Source organism: Azolla caroliniana, unplaced genomic scaffold (genome assembly GCF_043228905.1).
Source record: "Azolla caroliniana isolate FFs.n. ecotype wild unplaced genomic scaffold, voAzoCaro1.0.p SCAF_2, whole genome shotgun sequence".
Taxonomy (NCBI): domain Eukaryota; kingdom Viridiplantae; phylum Streptophyta; class Polypodiopsida; order Salviniales; family Salviniaceae; genus Azolla; species Azolla caroliniana.
Window position 1 is genome coordinate 11,794,876 of NW_028230437.1, and position 25,588 is coordinate 11,820,463.

At 37.9% G+C, this 25,588-nt stretch overlaps 2 protein-coding genes across 4 annotated transcripts; one reads left to right on the forward strand and one right to left on the reverse strand.

Annotated features, from left to right (window-relative positions):
- The first annotated feature begins 733 nt into the window (after positions 1–733).
- On the forward strand, positions 734–23,791 carry LOC147867364 (kinesin-like protein KIN-8B). Of its 3 annotated transcripts, none has more exons than XM_087315151.1 (15): positions 734–957; positions 1,328–1,405; positions 1,503–1,592; positions 18,264–18,352; positions 18,453–18,597; positions 18,689–18,787; positions 18,984–19,075; positions 19,192–19,293; positions 19,378–19,524; positions 19,609–19,759; positions 19,847–19,909; positions 19,982–20,218; positions 21,100–21,201; positions 21,296–21,409; positions 21,483–23,791. In XM_087315151.1, exons 1-15 carry the CDS (start codon positions 898–900, stop codon positions 21,927–21,929), a joined length of 2,016 nt encoding a protein of 671 aa, XP_087171277.1. In that variant the 5' UTR covers positions 734–897; the 3' UTR covers positions 21,930–23,791. The 3 variants fall into 3 exon arrangements, with proteins under 3 accessions (XP_087171277.1, XP_087171278.1, XP_087171279.1); XM_087315152.1 differs by having other exon boundaries at positions 18,692–18,787; XM_087315153.1 differs by lacking the exons at positions 734–957; positions 1,328–1,405; positions 1,503–1,592 and adding an exon at positions 5,605–5,625.
- LOC147867365 (uncharacterized) lies at positions 14,308–15,628 on the reverse strand. Its single transcript, XM_087339634.1, has one exon. It carries the CDS (start codon positions 15,385–15,387, stop codon positions 14,308–14,310), a length of 1,080 nt encoding a protein of 359 aa, XP_087195760.1. The 5' UTR covers positions 15,388–15,628.
- Positions 23,792–25,588: the final 1,797 nt, after the last annotated feature.

The window sequence follows — 25,588 nt, forward strand, 5'->3', positions numbered from 1 at the left end:
GCAGAAGCAGCAGCAGCAACATTAATATGTATGTATGTACATAACATAAGCTCAGCTCCTCTTTGAACCGGAACATGTCGTTGAAACTCTGGGTGTTTCCTGAAAATCGCTTCATAAGAATCCTTCCATATATCTGTTGCTCTCTGGCGGTGGATATTTCAGGGTTCCAATTTCGGCTGTAATTTTCATCTCCGCCATAGCCATCCATGGAATCACTGACATATTTGCCCTTTTCTTACATACTCTTGGATCAGATTTGTGCTAAGTACTATTTCTGAGAACAGATGAAGCTTAGCGCAAACAAATGATCGTTACACACACACACACACACATTACAAGTTTCATCTCCCTCGGCATATTAGCCGAAAGGAAGGAGATCAAATTTACTTTCGCACTCCGTGTTTTCTTCCATCTTCTAGTAGGCGATGAAGAACTGCAAAAGAACTTGAAAAAAGTCTCTTATGAGAGAAAGCTTCAAGAAAAGAAGAAACAGAAAACTAAAGACAGAAGACAGCTTCGTTTGATTATTCCCTTATTAGTTTTTCTCTCCCCCATAGCCAGAAAATCGCATGATTTACATCAGGCAGATAAAAAACGATCTCTATTATATTCCTGAGAATAAATAACAGTATTAAATTCTCTTCTCCAAAGCTAGGACATCCCTGATCAGAAACCAATTTTTTCTACGCCCAAGTACATATTTTTACATCTCTGTGCAAATACTTCGGAATTTGTCCCTCCAAACACTTTCCTCTGCATCTTTAGTTTAACACAGGAAAATTAACTCACGATCTTCTTTTTCGTGTGTTTCTTCTTCAATGATCACATTTCGTCTTCACCTTTAGGTTTAACACAGTGACTAGCCAATCTTCTTCATTGAGATCTTGGCAATGCTTCATGACAGCTATGATCAGAACCATACGAGCCCCCCAGAACAAACAAGCCACAACGTTACAGGTTGGGTACTCTCTGTTCTTATCAGCATTTTCTCTCGTATAAACATCTGACTACATGCTTCAAGAAGCAGTGCTCATATAAAGGGTTCTTTCATTGTGGGTGTGGGTGTGTGTGTGTGCACCAACATCTTAGTGCATACTTCAAAATAGCCATATATAGCTCATTTCAAATCTTCCTCTCATCGAAGTTTTTCAATTGTGATATTCTGTTGAATCTCATCTATTTCTTTCGTTATCATAGAAGAGAGACTAATTTTCTGCTGTTGTAGCTTGACGATTCTCTGTATAGACCTGTCCCCTATTTGACAGACGTTGATACAACTTTCCCCCATGGCATATATTTGAACCAAATGAGGTTTTTCTGATAACAGGTTGCTGTGAGGTGTCGCCCATTAACACCTGCGGAAAGATCTCGATACAGAGGAATTATCCACATTGATGATGATCAGGTGCTTTAGGATAACTCTATCCTTCTCTTGCTAAAGATAACTAGTGTTTTAAACATTCTATAATAAACATTATATATGGCATGTGATCTCCCTCCAGATTGTCGTGGTTTCAGATATTGATGGAACCAGAAATCAAGAGAAAAGATATACCTTTGATTATGCCTTGGGGCCGGAATTCAAGAATCAGGTGCTCAAATTTGCCATTTTTATAAAATATTTGTTGTGCAAGGAAAACGTCAAATCCAATTAAATTTCATTTGTGAATAGGAAATTGGTTACCGAGTTCTATTGTGTCCACTAGTTCCATCATAAATATGCCTAGCTCCATACATTAAATGGAGCTTGGTTACCTCGAATGTCGAAGTTGGTAACATCATCAAGCTGTCAGAAATGATTAAAATTGAAGCCACTGTTTGGATAAATGTGAAAGCCTAAGTGCATAGATTCTCACCTCTGTAGAGATTGATTTCTATCTTGAGATAATATTTGCACAACATGATCCTATTGAAATCCTCTTGCCGTGCATAGGTTCTCACCTATGTAGAGATTGATTTCTATCTTGAGAGAATATTTGCATAACATAATCCTATTGAAATCCCGTTGCCCAATGTAAAAAAAGAAAGATGTGTATGGCTCAAGATAGAGCATATTTTTTTGCCGGCCATAATAGGCAACCTCATGTATTCAACCATAGACAAAAGTTATTTGTGCGCATGCCTTAAAATTGTAAGACATCGTCAATGAGTAAGTACGCTAAATTAGCCCCATGACTTTGTGGACCTTTCACGATCCTATCGCCTTGTTCTGACAATAATATAGCTACAACGGAAACTTTGGTTACTTCTGAGGGTTTAGTTTCTAAACCACATGTACTAGAGAAAATTCTTGATGTTAAAACAAAACATCTAGGTTCTAAAACAATTTGAGAATCTAAAATTTAAATGGATGGGTAAGTCTATTAAAGATGCTACATGGGAACGCGAAAACACCATTAAAACTAACTTCCCTAACTTTTCAATGCAAGAGTAAATGGTTTAAAGAGGTGGAGTATGTTATGGGCATAACCATAACTTATTCCATGGTAGTTTGTTCTGTGGTTTTTTCCACACATGAGGATAAGATTGTGAGGGTTGATCTAGAATGTATAGAAGGGAGGATTATTTTTAATCCTAGGGATTGGGACAACCAACCCTTAAGGGTAAAGAGTGAACTTGCTTGGGGGCCTTGGGTTTGGCTATAAATATAAGACCTACCTATCCTCATTGGGGTTTTATTTGACTACATAGAGATTGTAATCTTGTGGTGAATAGAGTCTTGTGGTTGTCACACCCCAATACCAGATACATCTCGAAGCCCGTACTGGTGGTATGGGATGCCATTCAAGGTTTGGGTTTGTCTCGATCCCTCCGCTCGAGGGTGATTAGGTGGAACGGTACCCTTCTTTCTCTCTTTGTCTCTTTATTTCTTATATGTTTCCTTGTTTTCATGTTTACATTACAACAACCACTGATTTGAATGATTCCCAAGGTTAACATTTTACAATAAGGGCAGGGTGAATATTCCTTGGATAAATGAAAGCAAAGACAACAGTCATGTGATTCTCATTTACTTTAACAAAATTGCATAATCAAAGCAATCCTTGTGCAGTTCTGGGAGGTTTCTCTCAAGATTTGGTAGAATTTTAGTAGTGAAAGCAAGAGAAATGATAAGGTCAAAAGTAAACATCAAGAAATAAGAGTAACTACATGGAATATAAGAGGGAGCTTGATCCCAATTTAAGATGCATGAGTTATGATGTACTTCGTTACAAAATCAATGGGATGTATTATGTGTAGTGGAGCATAAGGACCATAAAAGAGCAAGGTCCTCTATTAATTTACATGGTTATAAGACATTTTATGGTGGGATAAAGCGAGGTGATTATTCAAGTGTTTTGATGCTTGTAGGGGATAGATTCTAACCAGAGGTTATACCAAGAGATGTCAATGGAATGGTAGAAATTTTATATGAAGGAGAATAAATATGGTTGGTTTGAACGTATGCATTGAATGTATCTCAAGAGTAGAGGTATAGTCTTAGGCTTTCGTCCTTGGGCATGGATCATCAATGATTCTAATGGGGAATTTTAATGTATGTGGCAAGGCAGACCAATCCACATCTCCACACTCTTTGATGGATGCCCTTGAATTACAAGCATGGGAACAATTTCAGGTTGAAGTCCTCAAAGGTGATATGAGTAAGTGGATTCAAGGGATGATTCCTAGATAAACATTTCAATTTGTGCATTATAGGTCTATAGGGAACAAGATGGATTTAATGTACACAGTGCATAATTCGAATTTCTTGCTAGAGATATTGGATGTTACAATTTATCATGGGTATATCATAGTTGATCATTTTACACTTGTATTTGAATTTACTCAATAGTTAGTGGCTTGTTTTTATGGCATTTTGCGAAAATCCCCTTTGAGATGTAACACATGTTTTTTCCATCATGAAGTATTCCATAGATATATGTAACAATTGTTCAAGTTGAATGATGTGTTGCATGGGATGTGTTTGTTAGTAATTTGCAAAAAGTATCTAGACATTATGAGATAAAACATGCTCCAATCAAAAGATAAAAATTATTTGCCATGATATATTTGATGGATAGATCGTGGATTAATAATTTGTTGAATTATTGGCCAAGGGATGAGGTACTTCAGAATAGTCGAAGCATTCTGGTGAGCTCACTGCAGGGTTTATAAATGCACAATTATCAACAAGCTCAGATGTATGAGATGAGACATGAGCCAGGGGATAATAATTACTAATGGCATAGATGTTTTCATGCTTTACATGAATCACATGCTAGATACAATGTAGTAAAGCTAGAAGTAAATCGACAAATGTATATGGATCAACAATTCATTGTGGCAATGCAAATTATTGGCCAAGGGATGAGGTACTTCAGGAGATTCAAAGCATTCGTGTGAGCTCATTGCAGGGTCTACAAATGCACAATTATCAACAAGGTCAGATGTATGAAATGAGACATGAGCTAGAGGATAAAATTACCAGTGGCATAAATGTTTTCATTCCCTACATGAATCACATGCTAGATACAATGTAGTATGGCCAGAAGTAAATTGACAAATGTATATGAATCCACAGTTCATTGCAACAATGTGAGGCATATTTCACACAGTTATTTGATTCATATACCTATATTGCTGATAATGTTACACATGGTTGTAATATTGTTTTGAGTGGATTGAGGGGTCATGTGTCTCAGGAGATGGGAGAAATCCTTGAGGCAAATTTTATTGAGGATGAGGTGGAGAAAGTGATGTTTCAGTTTTCAAATGATAAAAGCCATGGTTGGGATGTACTTACAAAATGAATTCCATAAGAATCATGTACAAAAGCTGAAGGAACCAATCATTGATTATGTTTCAGCAAGATTGGTTTGATAAATTTGTTGCTTGAGGCTCCATGTCCATCATCTTTTACTTAATGGCAACCTATTTCTTTAATGGGGAAATATACAAGTTATTTGCCAATGTCATTGGTAATAGGTTTCAGAAATATTTGCCCACCATTATTCACAGAACACAGTTCTATGTGAAGAAGGAATATTCTACATAGAATTCTAAATGTATTGATGACTAATGCTAAGGAGACCAAACAAGAGTTGATCATGGCACAAATAGATCTAGAAAAGACTTATAACAATGTGAATTGGTCATTTGTGAGGTAGTTAATGGCTTATATGGGATTTGATGAGCGTATGTTAAAATAAATAAATATTGGAGGTGGGTTCTATTGCTCATGTCATTATTAATGGAGGAATCATCAAACCCATTCAACCCCTGAAATCAGTTAGATAAGGATGCTCATTAAATTCGTTACACTTTGCTATTATAATCACTTTTAGTAATCTTACATAATATATCTAGAGATTGAGAGTAGACAGAACTTTCTTTACTATTGGGCAAATCGTGCATTGTGTGAACATCAGTAGATGATTAACTTATGTTTTTGGGAGCCTTGCAAGAAAACATTGCAAAGGCTATACAAGTGTGGGAATTGTTTACTATAGCTTCAGGATTGAAGATTAACATGCACAAATCAATTCTCATTGCATGTACGTAGAGAAATTTGGAAGATCCTGGCTGGATAAGGGTGGTAGTACAACATGGTTTGATTTGTCATCATTTAGTTTATCCTATTGATTGGTATGTGTCTAATGTCAAAATCCTAGATTGGATATCCGGACGAATTGCAAATGAATTTATATATTGGAAATCACAAACCTGGTTGTTTCATGTTAGACTAAAAGTACAAGATGCTATGTTGGGAACCCAAAACAATAATGGCTTTTCAGACAACTAGGGTAAGGATTCGTATTCCTAGAAATTACTATATTATATGGTCTCAGTTGCAAGAAATGTTAATTGGCAATATCCAATTCAAGATTTGACTTGAGTTACGCTTGAGGTAGATTGCGCATTTGTAGGTCATAAAAGCCTAACCCAAGTAAAAAAAATGGTGAATATCATAAACTAATTGATAGGTATGTATGGATGGTAGAATGGGTTAATAAAAAATGGGGAATCAGAAGATCCAATAGGTGGTGGCAAAGTGATACAAATGAGGTAGCAATCTCATCTTCCTTTCAGAGCTCAGGTGTTTGTTTGGAGGTTCATGGTGGGTGGATTACCTCTATCTAGGAGCTGCTATGTGAAGGCGAAGTGTCGTTTCTAGAATATTTGTTTTGGTCAGTTTGAGAGGACATTCTCGACATTGATTTATCAGTTGTCTAGCAACAAGGGCTATTTGGAAATTTATATCTACTGTGTGGGCTTCTATAAGAGGATAGTCAAAATCCCCTTTCCAATGGGTGTTTGGTAAGGCGGAGTCGGGAATACGGTTCTCTGCATTTTTAGATAGCCTTTCAATATCTAATGTATTGGGGATTATTGCATAATTGGCATATCTAGAATGCCTTTTGTTTTTTATGCTCATTTATGGGGTTCAAAGACACATTTGATAATTGAAAGACATATTGGTTTGACAATTTTCCTTGTTGAGATGGAAATCTTGTTCCAATTCTCAAGGTATTGGGGGTTGCAACATAATTGAAATATGAGAAATGATTTTACATTTGATGATAGACATGGGGTAAATATATGCATTAGAAAGTTCAAAGACATGCTTTTGTGGCAAGTGTAGATGATACATCATGCGGGATTGTTTCATGTGAAAGGCAGCACGAGGATTAGGGTTTAGGTCAACCAGAGAGGGAGAGAGTCTGAGTGAGAGTCTGAGTGAGAGACAAAGGGAGAGAGAGAGAGAGAGAGAGAGAGAGAGAGAGAGAGAGAGAGATGCACGCTGTCTTGGGTACAAAGGGTGTACCACTTTTTTTTGGTTTTTAGATATATATATGTATATACAAGTCAAAATGTGCTACGAGTGCGGTCACACTCGTGCACTAATAAAAGGCATGATGGCCCTTTATTCCCAACAACCTCCCACCTAAAGGCAATGTGCCTTGAGGAGAAAAAGAAGAAGAAGAAGAAAGCTAGCTAAGTCCAAGTATGTACAAAGCTGAACTACATACATCTATCCAACTCCCATCATCTGTCGGCAATGAGCAAATTGTTCAGTTGGAAGACCCTTCGTGAGAAGATCTGCAGGATTATCATTTGTATACATTTTGTCAAGCTCAATGTTCTTACTGTCAAGTACATCTCTGATGAAGTGATACTTCACCTATATGTGCTTCGTCTTTGCATGAAAGACGGTATTCCGAGCTAGCATGATAGCACTCTGATTGTCACAATTAAGAATAGGTAACTTTGTAATGCCAATATCTCTCACTAGATATGAAAGCCATAAATCCTCCTTGCATGCCTCAGTGGCAGCAACATACTCTGCCCCTGTAGTAGACAATGCGACACTTTTGTAGCCTGGAGATCCAAGAGACTGCATCTCTTGTGAACATAAACACATACCCAGAAGTAGACTTTCTGCAGTCCGTGTGACCAGCATAGTCCGCATCCGTAAAACCAATGACAGATGCCTTTTGCTTTCCAAAGCAAATGCACAAGTCCTTTGTGCCTTTGAGGTATCTCATAATGAACCATATGTATCATACGTGCATTCACATTCAAGAATGATTCAATCAAATGTATATGGTAAATCATCTCAAAGTTGGTTTGGATTGACTATGCTCTATATTATATATTGATTCACTCTCAATTCCAATAAGTGGATTCTAATCCATTGTGAACCACCAACATAAGTATGGTTGCAATATTTGCATTGTATCACATGCATACCTTTGGGATGCTTCTTAAGAATCAAGACATCTCTATCCTCCTCACTTTACAACTTAAAAAAAAAGAGAGTATGAACTATAGAGATTGAATCAAAATATGTCATTATAAATTATAATCAAACGTTCAAAAACTCATAAAACGTATATTTGAGAATATGAAGAAAACATGACATAGGCAGTAGTAGCATAACCACTTACCGCTAGGGTGAGCTAATTTCTAATAACAAAGAGAGAAAAAAAAAGGAACATGACACTAACATAAAATTTTGCCACGAGATGACACTAATGAGAGGATATAAGAAAATTGGGAATTGAACCCAAGACATAGGCAATAGTAGCATGGCAACTTACCACTAGCTTGAGCTAATTTCTAACAATAAGGAAAGAAAAAAAAGAAAAAAAGAAAAATGACACTAACATAAATTTTTTCTATGACATGACACTAACAAGAGAGAGATGAGAAATTTGGGAATTGAACCCAAGACATAGACAGCAGTAGGATGACAACTTGCCACTGGGGTGAGCTGATTTGTAATGATGATAAATGAAAAAAATAAATAAAAAGGAGCACACATTTTTCCATTTTCAAACGTGTTCGTTTTCAAACGTTTGAATGCTTGTACGAGCACGTTTATTACGTTCTATGCTCATAATACCTGTCACCGCTTCCCAATGCTTTTTGCCAGGATTTGCCATGTACCTACTAACCACTCCCACTGCAAAAGCAATATCAGGGCATGTAGCAACCATCGCATATATCAAACTGCCAACGGTTGAGGCATATGGAACCTTAGCCATTTCAGCCTTCTCATCATCAGAAGTAGGGCTGTCTTCTGCACCGAGTTTCAAATATGGAGGCAATGGAACCCCAATTGGTTTCCCCCCCTCCATATTGAAACGCTGCAAAATCTTAGAGATATACTCCTGCTGAGATAGAAAGAGTACCCCTTTCAACCAGTTTCGGAGTATTCGCATGCCAACGATGTGATTTGCATCACCAAGATACTTCATATCAAAGCTGCCATGAAGGCTTTGCTTCAATGAATCCAAGGCATGAATATCCTTGCCAGCAATCAACATACAAAAACAAGATAATCAGGCCGCCATCTCCTGCCTTCTTGGTGTACAAGCAGTGGTCCACTTAGCTTCTACGAAAACCTTGAGATTGCATAAATGTATCAAATTTATAATACCATTCTCACGGTGCTCGTTTCAACCCATACAAACTACTTTTGAGCTTACAAACCATCTTCTCTTTGCCTTTAGCCACAAAACCTTTAGGCTGCTGCATATATATGTCTTCATGCAGATCGCCATGTAAAAAAGCGGTCTTCACATCCATCTGTATGAGTTCCATATCTTCAGCTGCGACTAGGCCCAAAATGGTTCTTAATGTAGTCATTTTGACTATAGGGGAGAAGATCTCATCAAAATCAACTCCATATTCCTGCTTGTATCCTTTTGCAACCAATCTTGCTTTGTACTTTGGCGAGGAATCAGAAATGACCTTCATTTTATAAACCCATTTGCATGGAAGTGTTTCCTGCCCTTTAGGCAACTGAACCAAATCCAAGTGTCATTTTTCTCAAGAGATTCCATCTCTGACAACATGGCTTTATACCATTTCTGGTTGTCCTGTCTGTCCATTGCCTCCTTGAAGCAAGACGGTTCGCCACAATCAGTCACCATGACATAATCAGCCACACTGTTTGCATCAGGAACAAATCTGTCAGGCTGTCTAGTAACTCTAGATGATCTCTTAACCCAATGCTCATTGTTTGGTAGCTGTTGAGCTTGCAAATCAGCATTAACAGCTTGCTGTTCTAGCCGTTCCTGCACATTTGGTGGCTCATCATTATGGCCAAAGGCTGGCTGATAATTTCCAACCTCATCTTCTGCATTTGCAGGCAAGTTTACAGCAGGTGTTTGCTGCTGTACAATGGGCACATTTTTCTGTCTAAAAGGTATTTCTTCTCGGAATACAACCCTACATACTTCCTCGGTCTTTTCGGGTTGTTTATGCATGCGATTTTCCCAGAAGATAACATCATTGTTGCATACTATTTTTCTTTTCTCGGGGTCCCACAATCTATACCCCATTTCACCCTCATCACCGTATCCTAGGAAAATGCATTTGCAGGATTTTGTTGGCTCAAGTTTGTGGCGTTCTTCTTTACAGATGTGCACAAAAGCCTCACAGCCAAACACTCTCAAGTGAGCATATGAAGGTCACGCTTCTTGAGGTATTCCCCCTCCCAAAGACCTGTTAGGTGACCAATTAATCAAGTGAACAGCTGTCATAACAGCCTCTGTCCAAAAACCATGGAGTAATGCAATATGAGATAGCATAGTATGAACCCTATCTTGAATAGTCCGATTCATACACTCTACAACTCCATTTTGGGGTGGATTATAAGGGGTAGTGAGTTCCCTCTTTATCCCTTTGCGGTCACAAAATGCTTGAAAGGCCTTGGACACATATTCCACATATCAATTTGATTCTCAACTAATGCCAAGCATGTTCAAAACTTGTTTAGCACTTCATCCTTGCTATGAATAGGGTAAACCCATACCTTCCGTGTAGCATGATTGACAAAAGTGACTAATCTAACATACAACTGAATGTGCTAACTCAAGCGGGGAAGACTTCAGTGAAAGAGACTTTTTATGAGATGTTTGCATATGTTTACCATAAGTACAATGATAAAAATTCTCAAAATCAGCATAACGAAGAAAAGGCAAGTAACCCAAATGAGAAAGTACTTTCATACCAGTTTCACTCATGTGTCCCAACCGGCCATGCCACAGAGAGATGCTTGGCTGCTCGGTTACGGAAACATGGTCACTCACACTTGATACATGGAGAGGATACAAAGTATCACTTTTACTACCCTTGGCAAAAACTCAAGATCCCTTACAAATCTTCCATTTCCCATCACCAAAGGTGGTGTGAAATCCATCGGCATCTAGCTGTCTTGTGCTAATCAAGCTCTTCTTGACCTGAGGTACATGCCATACATGCTGAAGTGTGAAAGTAGAACCATGCTAAAACTGTAATTGCACAGTGCCAATACCTACAATTTCACATGCATTGTTGTCCCCAAGATGGACAACACCATGTCGACCCCTTGTGTAATTTGAAAACCACTCACGATGAGGGGTGACGTGAAAAGAAGCACTGGAATCGAGTATCCAAGTTTGCATGTCACCATCCGTATATGCAAGTAAAGCATGTTCTCTATGGCATGAAGAGACAAAGAGTACATTTCCACTACCATGTCGACCCCTTGTGTAATTTGAAAACCACTCACGATGAGGGGTGACGTGAAAAGAAGCACCGGAATCGAGTATCCAAGTCTGCATGTCACCATCCGTATATGCAAGTAAAGCATGTTCTCTATGGCATGAAGAGACAAAGAGTACATTTCCACTATCATTGTCATGAGTGACTACATTCACCTCTTCAATTTCAACATTACTTTTCTTTAGCCCTCTTCTCTTCTATGCAATCATCTACCTTCTTGCCCTTTCCTTTCTCTTTCTTCCATTTGAAACAATCACGTTTAAAGTGACCCTTTTTGCCACAGTGATGGCATTCTACATCTTTACCATGTGATTTACTGCGGCCATAACTATCAAATTTGCTTGTTTGCTGTGACCTACCCCTAGTATGCAACACACTAGAGGACTTATTGGATGCATTGTTCTGCCAACTTATCTCTTCCATGAGTAGCGAACTCTCTACATCGGCATAAAGAAGCATCGCATTTGAATTGGTCATAGCAGTCTTGAAAGTATCCCAACTTTCTAGCAAGGTGCAAAGTAAAAACGTGGCCTTAAACTCATCATCAATGATGAATTTCAAGTCAACCAGTTGGCTGAAAATGGAATTGAACTCACTCAGGTGAGTTGACATGCATGTGCCCTCTGTCATGCTCAAATCCATAAGTTTCTTAAGCCAATAAACTTTGCGAGCTGCCGTCTTCTGGGCATACAGTTCCTCTATTGTAGTCCATATAGAATAGGCAATGTCCAAACCTTCAATATTAAACAGCAAGGCATCAAAAATTGACAACTGAATAGTCGAGTGTGCAAGCTCATTCAACTCTTGCCAATGATCTTGGTCTATATCTGTAGGCTTTACCCCTTTGACTTTAATAAGCTTTGCATGCTTCTTCTGCAGCAGGATGTTGTAACACTGCTTTTTCCATACCACAAAGTTATGTGCACCCACAAGCTTCTTGATGTGCATAAGATAGCTACTGTCATTGCTGCCAGTCATGATGATTTCCTAGCCCAAAAGGAGGACTACAACTTAAGCAAAAAAACCCAAGCCTAAACTCTCACGCAAGTGAACCAACAATATATAGCCACACTGAAAATAGAAAATTTCAGATCTATAGATAAATTTTCAGAGGCAATATCTGTTGTACATGCATTGTTAAAGCCTACAAGATGTTTCTTGATGTGCACCCTCAAGCTTCTTGATGTGCATAAGATGGCTACTGTCTTGATCTCATAGCCCAAAAGGACCAAAACTTAAACAAAAAAAACCAAGCCTAGACTCTCACACAAGTGAACTAAGATACAAACAAGTACCAACCAACAATATATAGCCACACTGAAAACATAAAATTTTAGATCTCTAAATAAATTTTTAGAGGCAATATCTGTTGTACATGCATTGACAAAGCCTACAAGATGTTTCTGCAGTACACGGTCAAAATGTGACTTGCTCTGCAAAAGAAAAGAAGGCTTGCTTTGCAGAAAAACGTGACCTGCTTTAACTTGCTCTGTAGAAAAACATGACATGCTTTAAATTTCAGATCTCTAGATAAATTTTTAGAGGCAATATCTGTTGTACATGCATTGACAAAGCCTACAAGATGTTTCTGCTGTACACGGTCAAAATGTGAATTGCTTTGCAAAAGAAAAGAAGACCTGCTTTAACTTGCTCTTTAGAAAAACATGACATGCTTCGCGAAAAAAAAAGACATGACCAGTTTGAAAGGCAGCATGAGGATTAGAGTTTAGGTTAACTAGAGAGGGAGAGAGTCTGAGTGAGAGACAAAGGGAGAGAGAGAGAGAGATGCACGTTGTCTTGGGTACAAAGAGTGTACCATTTTTTTTAGTTTTTATATATATACATAGATTGACCCATGCGTGAAATTCGTAATATTTGACATCCGTAATATTCGTAAAATTCGAGAATACAAAATGACCCCAAGAATATTACAGAACCATTTGTTTATTTATTTATTATTTCAAAAAATAATTTTATATATTATATATAAAAATATTATTAGTCTAAGGTCCCCTTTTTAATGTCAAGAGAGTAAAAAGTGGGGAATTAATGAATCTTTTATTTATTATTTATTTATTTATTAAAAATAAAACAAATACTTTAAAGTTTTTCATCTATTATAAGAATATTATTAGTGTCAGGTCCCCTTTTTAATGTGATATAAAAATATAAAATTTTGTGAGAACCTTTTATTTATTCTATTTATTTTACATATATATATATATATATTTTGTTTCATTAAAAATTAAAACATATACATCTAAGTTTGATAAATATTATAAAATATTATTAGTGTGAGTTCCCCTTTTTAATGTGAAATAAAAATATGAAATTTATGGGAACCTTTTATTTAGTTAATTTATTTACAAATATTTATTTATTTTTCGTTTTATTAAAAAATAAAACAAATACATTTAAGTTTTATATATATTATAAAAATACTATTAGTACGAGGTCCTCTTTTAATAATAGATAAAAATATCAATTTTTGTGGGAGAGTAAAGTGAGAAATTAATGAACCTTTTATTTATTATTTATTATTTTTTTATATTTATTAAAAATAAAACAAATACTTTTAACTTTTAAGTTTTCCATTTATTATATAAAAATATTATTTAGTGCAAGCCTCCTTTTTAATGTCAAGTTAAATATCCCATATTTAATGTGAAAGTCTCTTTGTTATATGATATATATATATATTAGAAACTAAAAAGTAGGAACTCTTTTTTTTTCTTTTTTTTTTAACGAATATTTTTCCATGTATTCTTATGCGTATTCGTATGTATTCGTATGGTAACCCCCACGAATGCGAATATGTCAATCTATGTATATATATATATATATGTATATACAAGTCAAAATGTGCTACGAATGCGTTCACACTCGTGCACTAATAAAAGGCACGATGGCCCTTTATTCCCAACATCATGTTGCGGTTACTGAACTTTTTTCATGGCACTATTGGAATGCTCCTCTACCTATAAAGGGAGGGCAACAATATTATAATGGTGGTTTCTACATACATGTAATTTAAATGTGTGGTTGACGAGAGAGAGAGACAGCCATGTAGAGAGAGAGAGAGAGAGAAGAAAGAAAGATATATTAATGTCTTTTACGAGGCCAAAATGGCCTATAAGACCAAACAAGAGATTACATCTTAAGTGTTGTCTTGTCTTTGAGAACAATAAATAAATAAAAAAAGTAAGTAATACTTCGTAAATATAAAAGTATATAAAATAAAAAGAGATGAGGGAATTTGGTTTTCGGCAAATGTCAGATTCTCATGTTAGATATATTGTATCTTTTGTCTCCGAAGCGAGGGAAGCACTTGCGATGGCGGGAGATAATGGCTTTTATTTGTTGATAACAAGGGTGACGAGGTCGTGGTCCATGGGGTCGGGGCCTACGTGCACGGCAAATTGCTATTGCCCGATCAATTGTAACCCCTTTGTTATGTCCTGGTCGGGAGCCCATTTGTGTATCCCGTGATTGAACTGTAGCATTAGTAGGAGTGATGGGGCTAAAGAAAGTTGTGATTGTTCTTTGTGGATGAGCTTGTGTGGCTGTATTCTTCAACAACTTTTCCCAATGTCGCTTGAGCTTTAGCAAGAAAAGTTCTAGGCACCGCTGGTCCTCATATTCCATTACCTTGCGTAGTGGGCCAAAGCCTTGTTTAAAGAGGCAATGGTATCTCCCTCTGATTTCACAAAAGACACTACAGTGACAAACATAGTGTTCTTCGGATTCCACTCCTTGATGACACAATTGGCAAATTCTCTCTTCTAGAGATAGTCGTGTATATCTGCCTACCTCAATTTGTAACTGATGTGATGAAGTTCGCATCCGCCCTATCACACTACACAATGCATAGGATAGATGTATGTCCATATAAGGTGGCCTGATGATGAATCCGTCCTCCGATGTGTGTAAGAAGTGTGTCGTATAGTGGGCCATCTTCGTACCAAGTGGTATGTTGGGGCTGATCCATGTTATCTTGTTTTCCAAGTTAATCATATCAGTTCGAATCACTCTATTCTTTTCCACTTTGGTCATATTTAGATGAGGACAGTCCAAGCTATATTGGAACGGGGGTAGTGCATTTATACTCATGCCATGTGACTCAAACCATTGCTGCATTTCAGCATACCAACAATGAGTGTCTCCATTTTGAGCCAATTTTCTTGATGACATAAGTGCCAACCTTGGGTACCTTCGTTTAGGGAGCTCCCAAAGACGTTGGATAAATGTCATTGATCGGAACAATGCCTTGGTGATTATAGGTGCTGCTCCCATCTCTGCCCGGATTATATCGTGGGGCACCGATGCTTTGCTCCTTATCGTGCGAGCAATCATTGACACTAAAGGTCTCTCTAAATCTTTCCAATGATTTGCCTTGTTAAGACTCGGTCCCCATATTTCTACTCCATAGAGAAGAGTTGGTGTGACAAGTGTATCAAATAACCACAACTTAGTTTGTGGCTCTTGGAACTGCAAATGTGCACATTGTCTCTCAAGAGCACTAAGGGCTGCATATCCACGAGAAATTCGGGCACAAGCAGCCTTTTGTAAGGAGAACTTAGGCCCTGTAATGTTACTCCTAGGTATGTGTAGGAACGTGTATATTCCACCTTTTCCTCTCCCGAGACGAATTCTGGTTCTGATCTTGTTACCCATGCTTCTTTAGTTTTATCGATGTTGATTGACAAACCTTTGTCCGTACAAAATAGTTTTAAGGCATTTAGATGTCTTTGTAGTCCCTCTGGAGAGTTCGAAATCAGCACCATATCATCAGCATAGAGTAATATTTGTATAGCTATACTTACTATGCATGCTCCTGAACCTGCGAATCTCTCTATGTAATGTGATACCTCATCTATATAGAGACCAAAGAGGTGTCATGGGCATAGATAAAGTGCTCACCAACCAATCCATCATGATCTTGGGCCTTCCCAAATTGTTGCCAATCAATGACATTTCTTACATTTTGTGGTATAAAAAAGGTTGATTCATGTGGGCGTGAACCATTCAGGTGGGGAAGAGGAGGTTGCCCCGGGATATCATATAGAACCTTTGCATATTCATGCCACACTTGAGGTGAGGTCAGTTGTGTGGTGGGTTGACACTCATTAAACATTTTCCATGCTCTTTTACTTTCTTGTCCTAGAAACAAGTGATACAAATGATCTTCAAATTTAGCTAAATACAATCTCTTCTTCTTCCTTATGAGGCGTTGGAAGGTTGCTCTCGCTTGTTTGTGTATATAAATGCCCCAAGTTACATCACGCTGCAAGCATCTCCTTGTATCATGACATTCCTCATCATACTCTACCAAGTTTGGGGGGATTGGCTGTTGTGTGAGGGAAGGCATTTGTGGCTGCTTTATGCAATGATTTGGACAATCCTTGGGTAAGTTCTTCAACGGGTGCGAAAGGATCCAAATCTAGCATGCCATTGTATACACCACAACTATACACATCAATTGTCTCGCAAGTAAATAGATACTTAGCCAGCCCACTCTCCTTAGCATATACATCCTTTGTGCATCCATCCTTTACCGCGAAGCGTAGATATGCATGATTTGCTGCCAAGCCAATAGGTCTACCCGATATAGGAAACTCTTTTATTTCAAGTATGAGAGATGGAGCGCCCATTAGATAATCGACTGTGCTTGCACCTCCTTTTGGGTTCCAACATGTCAAAGTATCTGATCTCGGCCATTGGGACAAGCCATTATCTATCACGAATCCATGCGCACTTCCCAAGGCTAGAAAGTGTTTTCCATATTCAATTATAACACTCATATCTTGAGCTTGTCGCTGTAGACCAACCTCTTCTGCCATAACTTCTCCATAAACAGCCTCGTTGGTGTTAAACATAGTTGTTTGCTCATCCTTGGTTCGTGCATTAAAATCTCCTAATAGTATTATGTCCCCCATAGTAGCAAATCTTATGGTATCATCATATAATGGTAGATATGGTGATTCACCTAGTGGTGCAAACCTTGAGTAGGCAGGTGGAAAGTAGCAAATTGCAATATATACCTCCCTAAGATCCCCTCTTTTGATTCGTATCCACATGTAGTGTGCATCTACATCCTTATGGACAACATGCACTCTTATCATGGAGCTCCTTTTTGTATACCACAGTCACTCCTCCCGAACCTCTAGTGCTTCTTGGTGTCCGAGGTTGGGGGCAACATATTGACTCCCATCTATATCCTTGTACCTCGGAGAGTTTGCAAGCCATGCATTGGTGGGTCTCTGTATACATAGCAATTTTTCTGTTTTTCAAGGTATCTTCAAAATATCCGACATCTGTCCGTGGAGAGTCGTTGCAATTCCATATGGTCATGCGTAGGGTCTCATAGGCCATATATCGTCATGCGGCTATCTTCTTTGCAATAATGACCTTGCCATCTCTATATACGGCCCGTTTTCCTTCCTTTCTTGCATTAAGCACTCGTGGCATGTTTTCTTTGCGGTGTGCCACTTGGGCTGGAGTGAGATCATCATCTAAGTAGTAAGTATATTTTTTCACCCTTGAGTGCCTTTCTTTTAGAGAGGAAAGCTTTTTTCTTGTCAATATCCATGAAGCGGATGATAAGGGCTTTAGCTCTAGACTCATCTCTTCCCACCCTCCACGTTGAAGCAAATGGAATATTTGATGCCCCAATCTTTGTTCCGAGATTCTTGGCATATTCTTGTGGGCTTTTTTTTTCGGCCCAACCAACCACTCGTACATGCAACACACGAGCTTTCCTCTCGGCTTCTTCTTCTAATGTAACATTCATCAATTCCATCCTATCCATAGATGTTTCTTTTTGCTTTTTCACTACCTCTATCCAAGGAGCATTTGATTTAATTTCTTTTTGGGCGTGCTCAGCTTGATCTTTGGCATCTTTAGCCATGTCTACCCATGTTTGCATTTCCTTAGTGACATTGGCTTTCACTGTAGAGATACATCTTTCCATTGCTTCTTCTCCTTTTTCTAAATCCACTTTTATAGCTTCAAACTCAACATTACTTGCGGATATTTCATCCTTAAGGTATTGTGTCATGTCATCCTTGAGCTCCAAGTGTGATTTCTTCACATGGCGTATGATGTCTTTCCGCATCTCTTCTAATAACTCAGTCTTGAGAGAGGCATACATCTCTGTTTTCTGTTTCTCTATCTCCTTTTTCATTTCTTCTTTTAATGCTATTTCTATATCTTGTTTGTGTTGCTTGAAGGACCTTTATGATCGTGTTGTTGCTCCTATGGTAAAAGGTGTTGTTCAAGGTTTAAATGCTACAGTTTTTGCTTATGGGGCAACGGGGAGGTATGTGGCAATGACTATATTTCTAGGAAGATTTATAAATTAGATCTAAAAATTGCCAATATGCTTAATTTATATTCATTGATTGTGATTGCGATGCCAGTGGTAAAACGTATACAATGGTGGGAAAGGCAGATGATCCTGGGCTGATGGTTCTAAGCCTCCAGGAGATTTTTAGGTGTGTTTCCAAGCAAGAAAAAGACAATAAATATGAGGTCACTTGCTCTTACTTGGAAGTTTACAATGAGGTATATAGAGCACATTATATTTACAAAACCAGATCATTTTCGTTTAGGTTATGTTTTAATATAGGTAAAAAGCATTACTGTTGCTTTTCAGCAGGTTATATATGATTTATTAGATAAATCATCTGGACACTTGGAATTGCGGGAAGACCCAGAACAAGGAATTATCGTGCCAGGCTTAAAGAGAGTTCAAGTAAGATGTTCCATCTGATCCATGGGTTCTAATTAGATTTCTTGCTAAGAAAGTCGAGAATGATTCTTATTATGAAAATATCAGTCATGTCATCTTAAGAAAATTGACACACGGGCGAACATGGATTATGTTACTCAGTGTCTACGCAGTTTTATTAGTCTTACTAAAACACATAACATCTACTTTGGTGACTCAGGTGAATTCTACTCCCAAGATACTGGAACTGTTACATGCTGGTAACAGTAGAAGAAAGACAGAGAAAACAGATGCGAATGCAATTTCATCACGGTATGTTTGATGATACACAGCATCTCAGAGCACATTAAACTGTATGGATGATGAATCCCGAGAAATATGTAGTGTTAATAAATTTCCATAACCTAATCTGCTAATGCAATTTTCAGTTCTCATGCTGTTCTAGAAATTACTGTAACAAAGTACTATCGAAATCATCTCGGGTCCCAAATGATGCAAGGAAAGATGGCATTGGTTGATCTTGCAGGAAGGTTGGTACATGTTTCATTAGTTTTTTTGTGGTGTTTATTTTTGTCAGATGTCTAATAAGTTTTTCTTCTCTCCGGAATGTTCAGTGAAAGAGCCTCTGAGACAAATAATGCAGGAAGGAAATTGAGGGATGGTGCCAATATTAATAAATCCTTACTAGCTTTGGCAAACTGTATAAATGCTTTGGGCAAGCAACAGAAAAAAGGTCTCGCATATGTTCCCTATCGGAATAGGTATTCACAAAGAATTTTTTCCATCCATTTATGCCGCATATATGTACCAATGTTAATGTTGATGAGTGGGTTTTTATTGGGTAGTAAATTAACAAGAATATTGAAAGACGGTCTCAGTGGAAACTCTCGAACTTGCATGATTGCTACTGTGTCATTTGCTGATCACCAATACCATCACACTATTAACACACTCAAATATGCTAATAGAGCGAAGGAAATAAAGACCCATGTCCAGGTTCTCTTTCATGTCTACTATTCTCTCTATGAATGCATCTGGAATTTATTAGATTTCTTTGTAATTCTTTCTCATTCATTATTCCAGAAAAACATTGGCTCAGTTGATTCCCGAGTTGCAGATTACCAGCGAATGATTAATAGTCTCCAGGTAATTATGCAATAAAGGTCATCTACTTGTTACACAATTAAATGCTTTCCAAACTTTATATATCAATTGCAGAATGAAGTTAGTCTCTTGAAAAAAGAGTTGGAAGAGAAAGAAGTCCAGCTTAATGGTCTATCAACTGGGAGAAACCAAAATGATGGACTTTCTTGGTTGAATAGGCTTAGTCATGATATCAATGAAAACGTGGAAGAAAGGATCAATCTGCAGAAAGCACTTTTTGAGTTGGAAGATAAAAATTCATACAACCATTATGAGCTACAACAACTTGACAACGAGATTGCAAAACATCAGGTATTTGCCCTCTCAAATTTATTCATATTATATTTTTGCTATGTACCTGCATTTATAAGATCGGCTTAACTTACATTTAGATTGCCCTGATGAAATTTTTGCTGATTACACAATTTAATATATCACTATTTTATTCATATGCCCTAGGTAGGTTGATCTATATGGGAGTGAAATGTGATGGGTTTCTAAATAAGGACCAAAGTTTGGCAATAAACTATGCATTGATGAATTTAAACACAGCACAGAAAAGATAAATAATATGAAACAGTCAAAGTGATATCTGAAGGTGCCAATGTGACCAATGTGCAATCAAGGGATTATGTTTAATGAGGAAGTTGAGAGTAACCAACACATCTAGAGGTGGCCAGAGATGATGAAACTCTTAGTTTGTGTTTATGAAGATACTGAAGCCTCTTGATGCTGGTAAGAGCATCAAGTAAACCCTTGGAGAATATAAAAAGCCTCCTAATGTGACGTTCTCAATTACATCCTAACTCAAATTAACCCTGAACATGGTAGTTTGATGGGATAGCTAAAGCAATATTTTTATTATCGTTTGGGCTGTATCAGAAGCATACAGCATCCAATCACAAAATAAGAAAATTATAGCACCAGCCAGGAAAATAGTGTATTTTAACAGTTGATGACTGCACATGGTAGCTTGACGCAGATGAAGTTTCTGGGAACAAAATGGGTAGCTGAAGTGAAAATTTGATGATCATTTGGGTTGTAACAGAGCATACTGCATCCCATCACAAAATAAGAAAACTATTGCACCAGCTAGGAAAATATTCTGTATTTTTTAGCATCATTGAGATTTCTAATCCTTAATTTCAAGTTTGTAGTTAGTAACTCAATAACTGATGTGTTTCTGTAAGCAGAGGGATGAAGATACCAGAATAGTGGAGGCTCTATGTGAAAGGAGGAAGTTAATTCTTGACAACATTCGAGATAATGATGAGGCTGGAGCCATCTATCGACAGGTAGCTGATGTTGATTTTTAAAAATCGACACAATTTACTATTGTTCAAAAGTAAAACTTAAGTTCACGTGATAATAATTCTCTAATAAAACCAGGAAATTGAGCAAAACGAGGCTCAACGGAGTGATTTGCAGGAGATCATTGACAAAGCTGTACACAGTAATAGTAACACCACATACTTGAGAATACTAAGTCAATATAGGCTGCTGGTAAGCTATGAAAACATATATAAATTCATTGCAAGGATTAGCATCTTTAACACTTCAAAAATTGATGATGCAGGGTATGTCAAACACAGAATTGCAGTTTCAAATTGCGATTAGGGATCAAATCATAGACAATCAAAGGGAAGTTCTGGGAAATCTATGGGCTGTATTAAAAGGATCAGGATTGCAACAGAGGCAAGTTTTGGAGCTAGCATTGAGGCAAGGGATCACTATAGAGGAATGGGGACTGCCATCTAGAAATAGTTCACCCCATAGAGCTGGAAGCCCTTTCAGCAACGGCCTTTCAAGATTAGGTTCTTGTGGAAGGTGTGGTACTTCAGAACTTGTAGAAGTTACTTCAGTTACCTCCCGATACCTTGAATGTGCACATAACACTACCAATTCATGTTCGAGGAATAGCAACATCAACATGGCTTCTCCAAGAGTTGAAAATCATGGATATTACTCAGCAAGAAGAAGAAATGAGTTCTTCAATGGGGAAATCTGGACCGGTGGTCAGTAGACCACTGCACAAGCATATCCTGATCTGGTACTCACATGTTCTCAGAACAAGAGTTTCTTGCAGGAGCATTGAAACATGCTTTAAAGCATACAAGATTAACTGTAACTCATAATATCCTGTGTTTTCTGATGCTATGCAAGGATTATAATTCAGATTGTTCTCAACTATGCCTACTCCAATGTAAGTAACATCCAAGAATGTGTGAGAAGATCTTCAGCTTTTCATGAATCCAAAGGAATAGGCTGTTGTAATATGACTGGTTCAAATTCAGATTGTACTCAGCTATGCCACTGCAATGTAAGTAACATCCCAAAAATGTGTGCGAAGATCTTCAGCTTTTCATGAATCCAAAGGAATAGGCTGTTGTAATAAGACTGATTTAAATTCAGTTTATTCTCAACTATGCTACTCCAATGTTAGTAACATCCAAGAATGTGTGAGAAGATCTTCAGCTTTTCATGAAAGAATAGGCGGTTATAATAAGAATGATTCAAGTAATTCATGTATGGAAGTCAAACATGAGAAGTCAACAGAGAATGAAAGACACTCTGGACGGTTCTCAACTACTTACTTCAATGTAAGTAACATCCAAGAATGTGTGAAAATCTTCAGCTTTTCATGAATCCTAAGGAACAGGTTGTTTCAATACGATTGATTCCAATAATTCATGTGTGACAGTTCATAAAGCTGAATCTGATAAGTAGATAAAGAAGGAAAGAACTCTGGGTGTAAAGGAAATTTGTAGTCGGGCAGTTATGGTAATGTCACATGTGAAAAATTTCCTTTCTTTACAAAGAAATTGCTTGGAAGGGTTATTGTTGCTTGCCATTCACTGAAGGTGGACATTGGTCTCATCACTACAAAATAAAGCCATTAGAAGGAAATTTTGGACGAAGTGAATGTTTTGATGTAATATATGCTATGCTTGGTATTCACCAGTGGCAGGCATTCCCTGAAAGGTTACTACAATAAAAATACCATCGCCTGGTGTACAAGGGAAGTCTGCAATGTTTTTTGTGCCAATATGTTACATGAAAAGATGTTCATTGGAATGAAAGGAATAGGTTTGATATAGAAGAAAAATCGAGACAAATTGAAGGGTCTAATCTCCTGAATGTTTGCTTGGCTGTCACCAAAGGTTACTTCAAATCAGATCCCAACCCCTCGTTCATTATAATTTATAATGTATAGCACACGTTGCCAAATCAAACCAAAATTACTATTTCTGCTGCTTATGAATGCTTTTCTACAGACAATACTTTTAAAGTCACAAAGGATTGGAGGTGAAGTGGAATTTTGAGACGGGTGGGCGCACATTGTGTCTAGCTGTTTGATAATGCAAAAAAAAAAAAGGCTATCCTTTTCATGGACCCAGAATTCCAAAAGAGACTTAAAACTACTTGCGTTATGAATTTTATTAGGAATTATTTAATTTATTTTTATTTGATAAGGACGGGGTATCTCATTCATTGGTCTAATAAGGAATCTTTCATGTTTGGTGCAGATTTTACTTCTCTATTTAATGTGCTTCAAATGTATAATTAAACATGCAATGACTGAACTTTATTAACTAATCTTGTGTAATGTAAAAGTGATCATTATAAGTAAAAATGAGGAAACTGAATTATGCAGGTGTGTGTGAGAGGACCACGACCACTAAGGTGATGATGTCGACATGCCAAAACTCAAGGATATATCTGCAACACCATTTTTTTTATTCTTTGTCTTTTCACCCTAAAAGGGTTCAATTGTATAGTAACCAAAATCTGTGAATTTTGATTTGTTCATTTTGGAAACTTATGTAACTTGTGAGATTCATGACCGTCATAGTGATTTAATATAATCTATCATCATTGAGTTTATTTGATTGGACGAGATTTGTAAAACATATGGTTGTGGTGATATCTAAGCAACAAGATTTGTAAAAAATATGGTCGATGTGATCTTAAGCAAAAATGGTTGCATCTAGTATTGCTCAATGGCAATATATTGGACCTTGTTACACAACTTATCTATGATTAGATTGGCCTAGCTTCGACATCGGGCCTAGGTCACAAGGCCCTACTTACCCACACGCCTAGAGGGGGAATATTATGTTCCCAAAATAACCTCTAGCTCCAACACAATTTTTATATAGCTAAAATACCCTTTTGACCCCTAAACTCTCAAACTCTACCTTCCTTTCTCCCCCTATATAACACATATATCAACTCAATAATTATATTTCAAATCACATTACACAAAGAGGAGCGCAAGTTTTTTCCCACACATTCAACGTAATAAATACACATTGACCATACACCTTAACTTGTGCAATCACATGACCTAAAGAGGAGGGATCATCATATTATGAAATGTGACATTCCCACTCAACTCTTGGAAACATTCATTAGCAACAGTTGAGCGGACAAGCTCAACCGGGTTGGTATTTGGAACGGAGAACCAGATAGGTCCCAAATCGGTGTATGGTTAGATTAGTATTTGGAACTTGAAGCTAGACCGGAGAACCGGATCATACTCTGGAATAGTGAGAATCGGTAGGCCGTTGGAGGCCTGAGGTTCGAGCCTAGTACGTAGGCATATTCCTAGGAGTCAGTGGCAGTCGCTCGTATGAGCATTGAAGTACATGTCAGTACTTTGGTGAGTCCTTTTAAGGACTTGTATAAAAAGTGTTCTGTAGGACGTATACACACAGAGTGTTATTATTTTGAAATGGAGTTCTGCTCTCTTTGCCTGTCCTATGTATGTGTGTTTAAGGTTTCCATTAAACCTTCATCTCTATTTTTGTGTTGTCAGTTGTTATCCGGACGAGCCGGTTGTCTACGCTTCTGCACGTAATTCTTTACATGGCATCAAAGTGTGAGGGTTACAAATCCTCTGCTGCAGACAGAAATTGCTAGGTAGACAAAAACCTAATTTCCGGTAAAAGAAACAAACAAGAAGGAGAGAATGGACTGAGGAATGGCTAGCTCGCTCCCAACAGAGAAGCTCGACAGATCTAACTACGCATCTTGGTTGTACAAGATGCACTAGTACCTACTCGGGCATAGCTACTCGAGTTATGTCGACGGAGCTAATGATACAACACCTGATGCGGCACATAGAGAATTTCTGGCTTGGGAACAAGCGGCAAGTAGGGAAATGTACTACTTTGCGTTCATTGTCGGAGATCAACTGCTTAGTCGTATCTAGGACACCAAGATGCCAAAGGAAGCTTGGGCAAACCTGAAGAAGATCTTCGCCGCAAGCACCACGGCCCGGAAGCTGCATCTCTGATGGAGTTGAGCAATGTCTGACAGAAGGATCTGTCGGTTGCCGACTACATGGCCACGATCAAAGACATTTGTGACTCACTTGCCTCCATCAACATGACCATCGAGGAAGATGAGATGGTGCAGGTCTGTCTCGGGGGCCTGGCATCGAAGTTCAGAGCATTCCGAATGACAATTTGTACAAGGGAGAATACACCCTCTTTTTCGACTTATTGTCGATGCTCCTTGTAGAGGAGAACCACGTGGGTGCGTCGGCGAGTACGCACACCGACAACAAATTGTTGTACATGGAGGCGGAGAGGCCGCATGGTCGTGACGGTCGAGGCGGATCGATGCGCAATGCAGGCGGTTGACAAGGGCAAAATCGGAGGCACAAAGATGGTGCCG

Bases quoted from the DNA above. Each gene is read 5' to 3' on its own strand.
- LOC147867364 (XM_087315151.1), top strand. From the start codon at position 898: ATGACAGCTATGATCAGAACCATACGAGCCCCCCAGAACAAACAAGCC. The intron at 19,525-19,608 runs GTATTCACAAAG...TTTATTGGGTAG, and splicing joins TATGTTCCCTATCGGAATAG to TAAATTAACAAGAATATTGA. The intron at 21,410-21,482 runs GTAAGCTATGAA...TTGATGATGCAG, and splicing joins TAAGTCAATATAGGCTGCTG to GGTATGTCAAACACAGAATT.
- LOC147867365 (XM_087339634.1), bottom strand. From the start codon at position 15,387: ATGATTGCTCGCACGATAAGGAGCAAAGCATCGGTGCCCCACGATATA.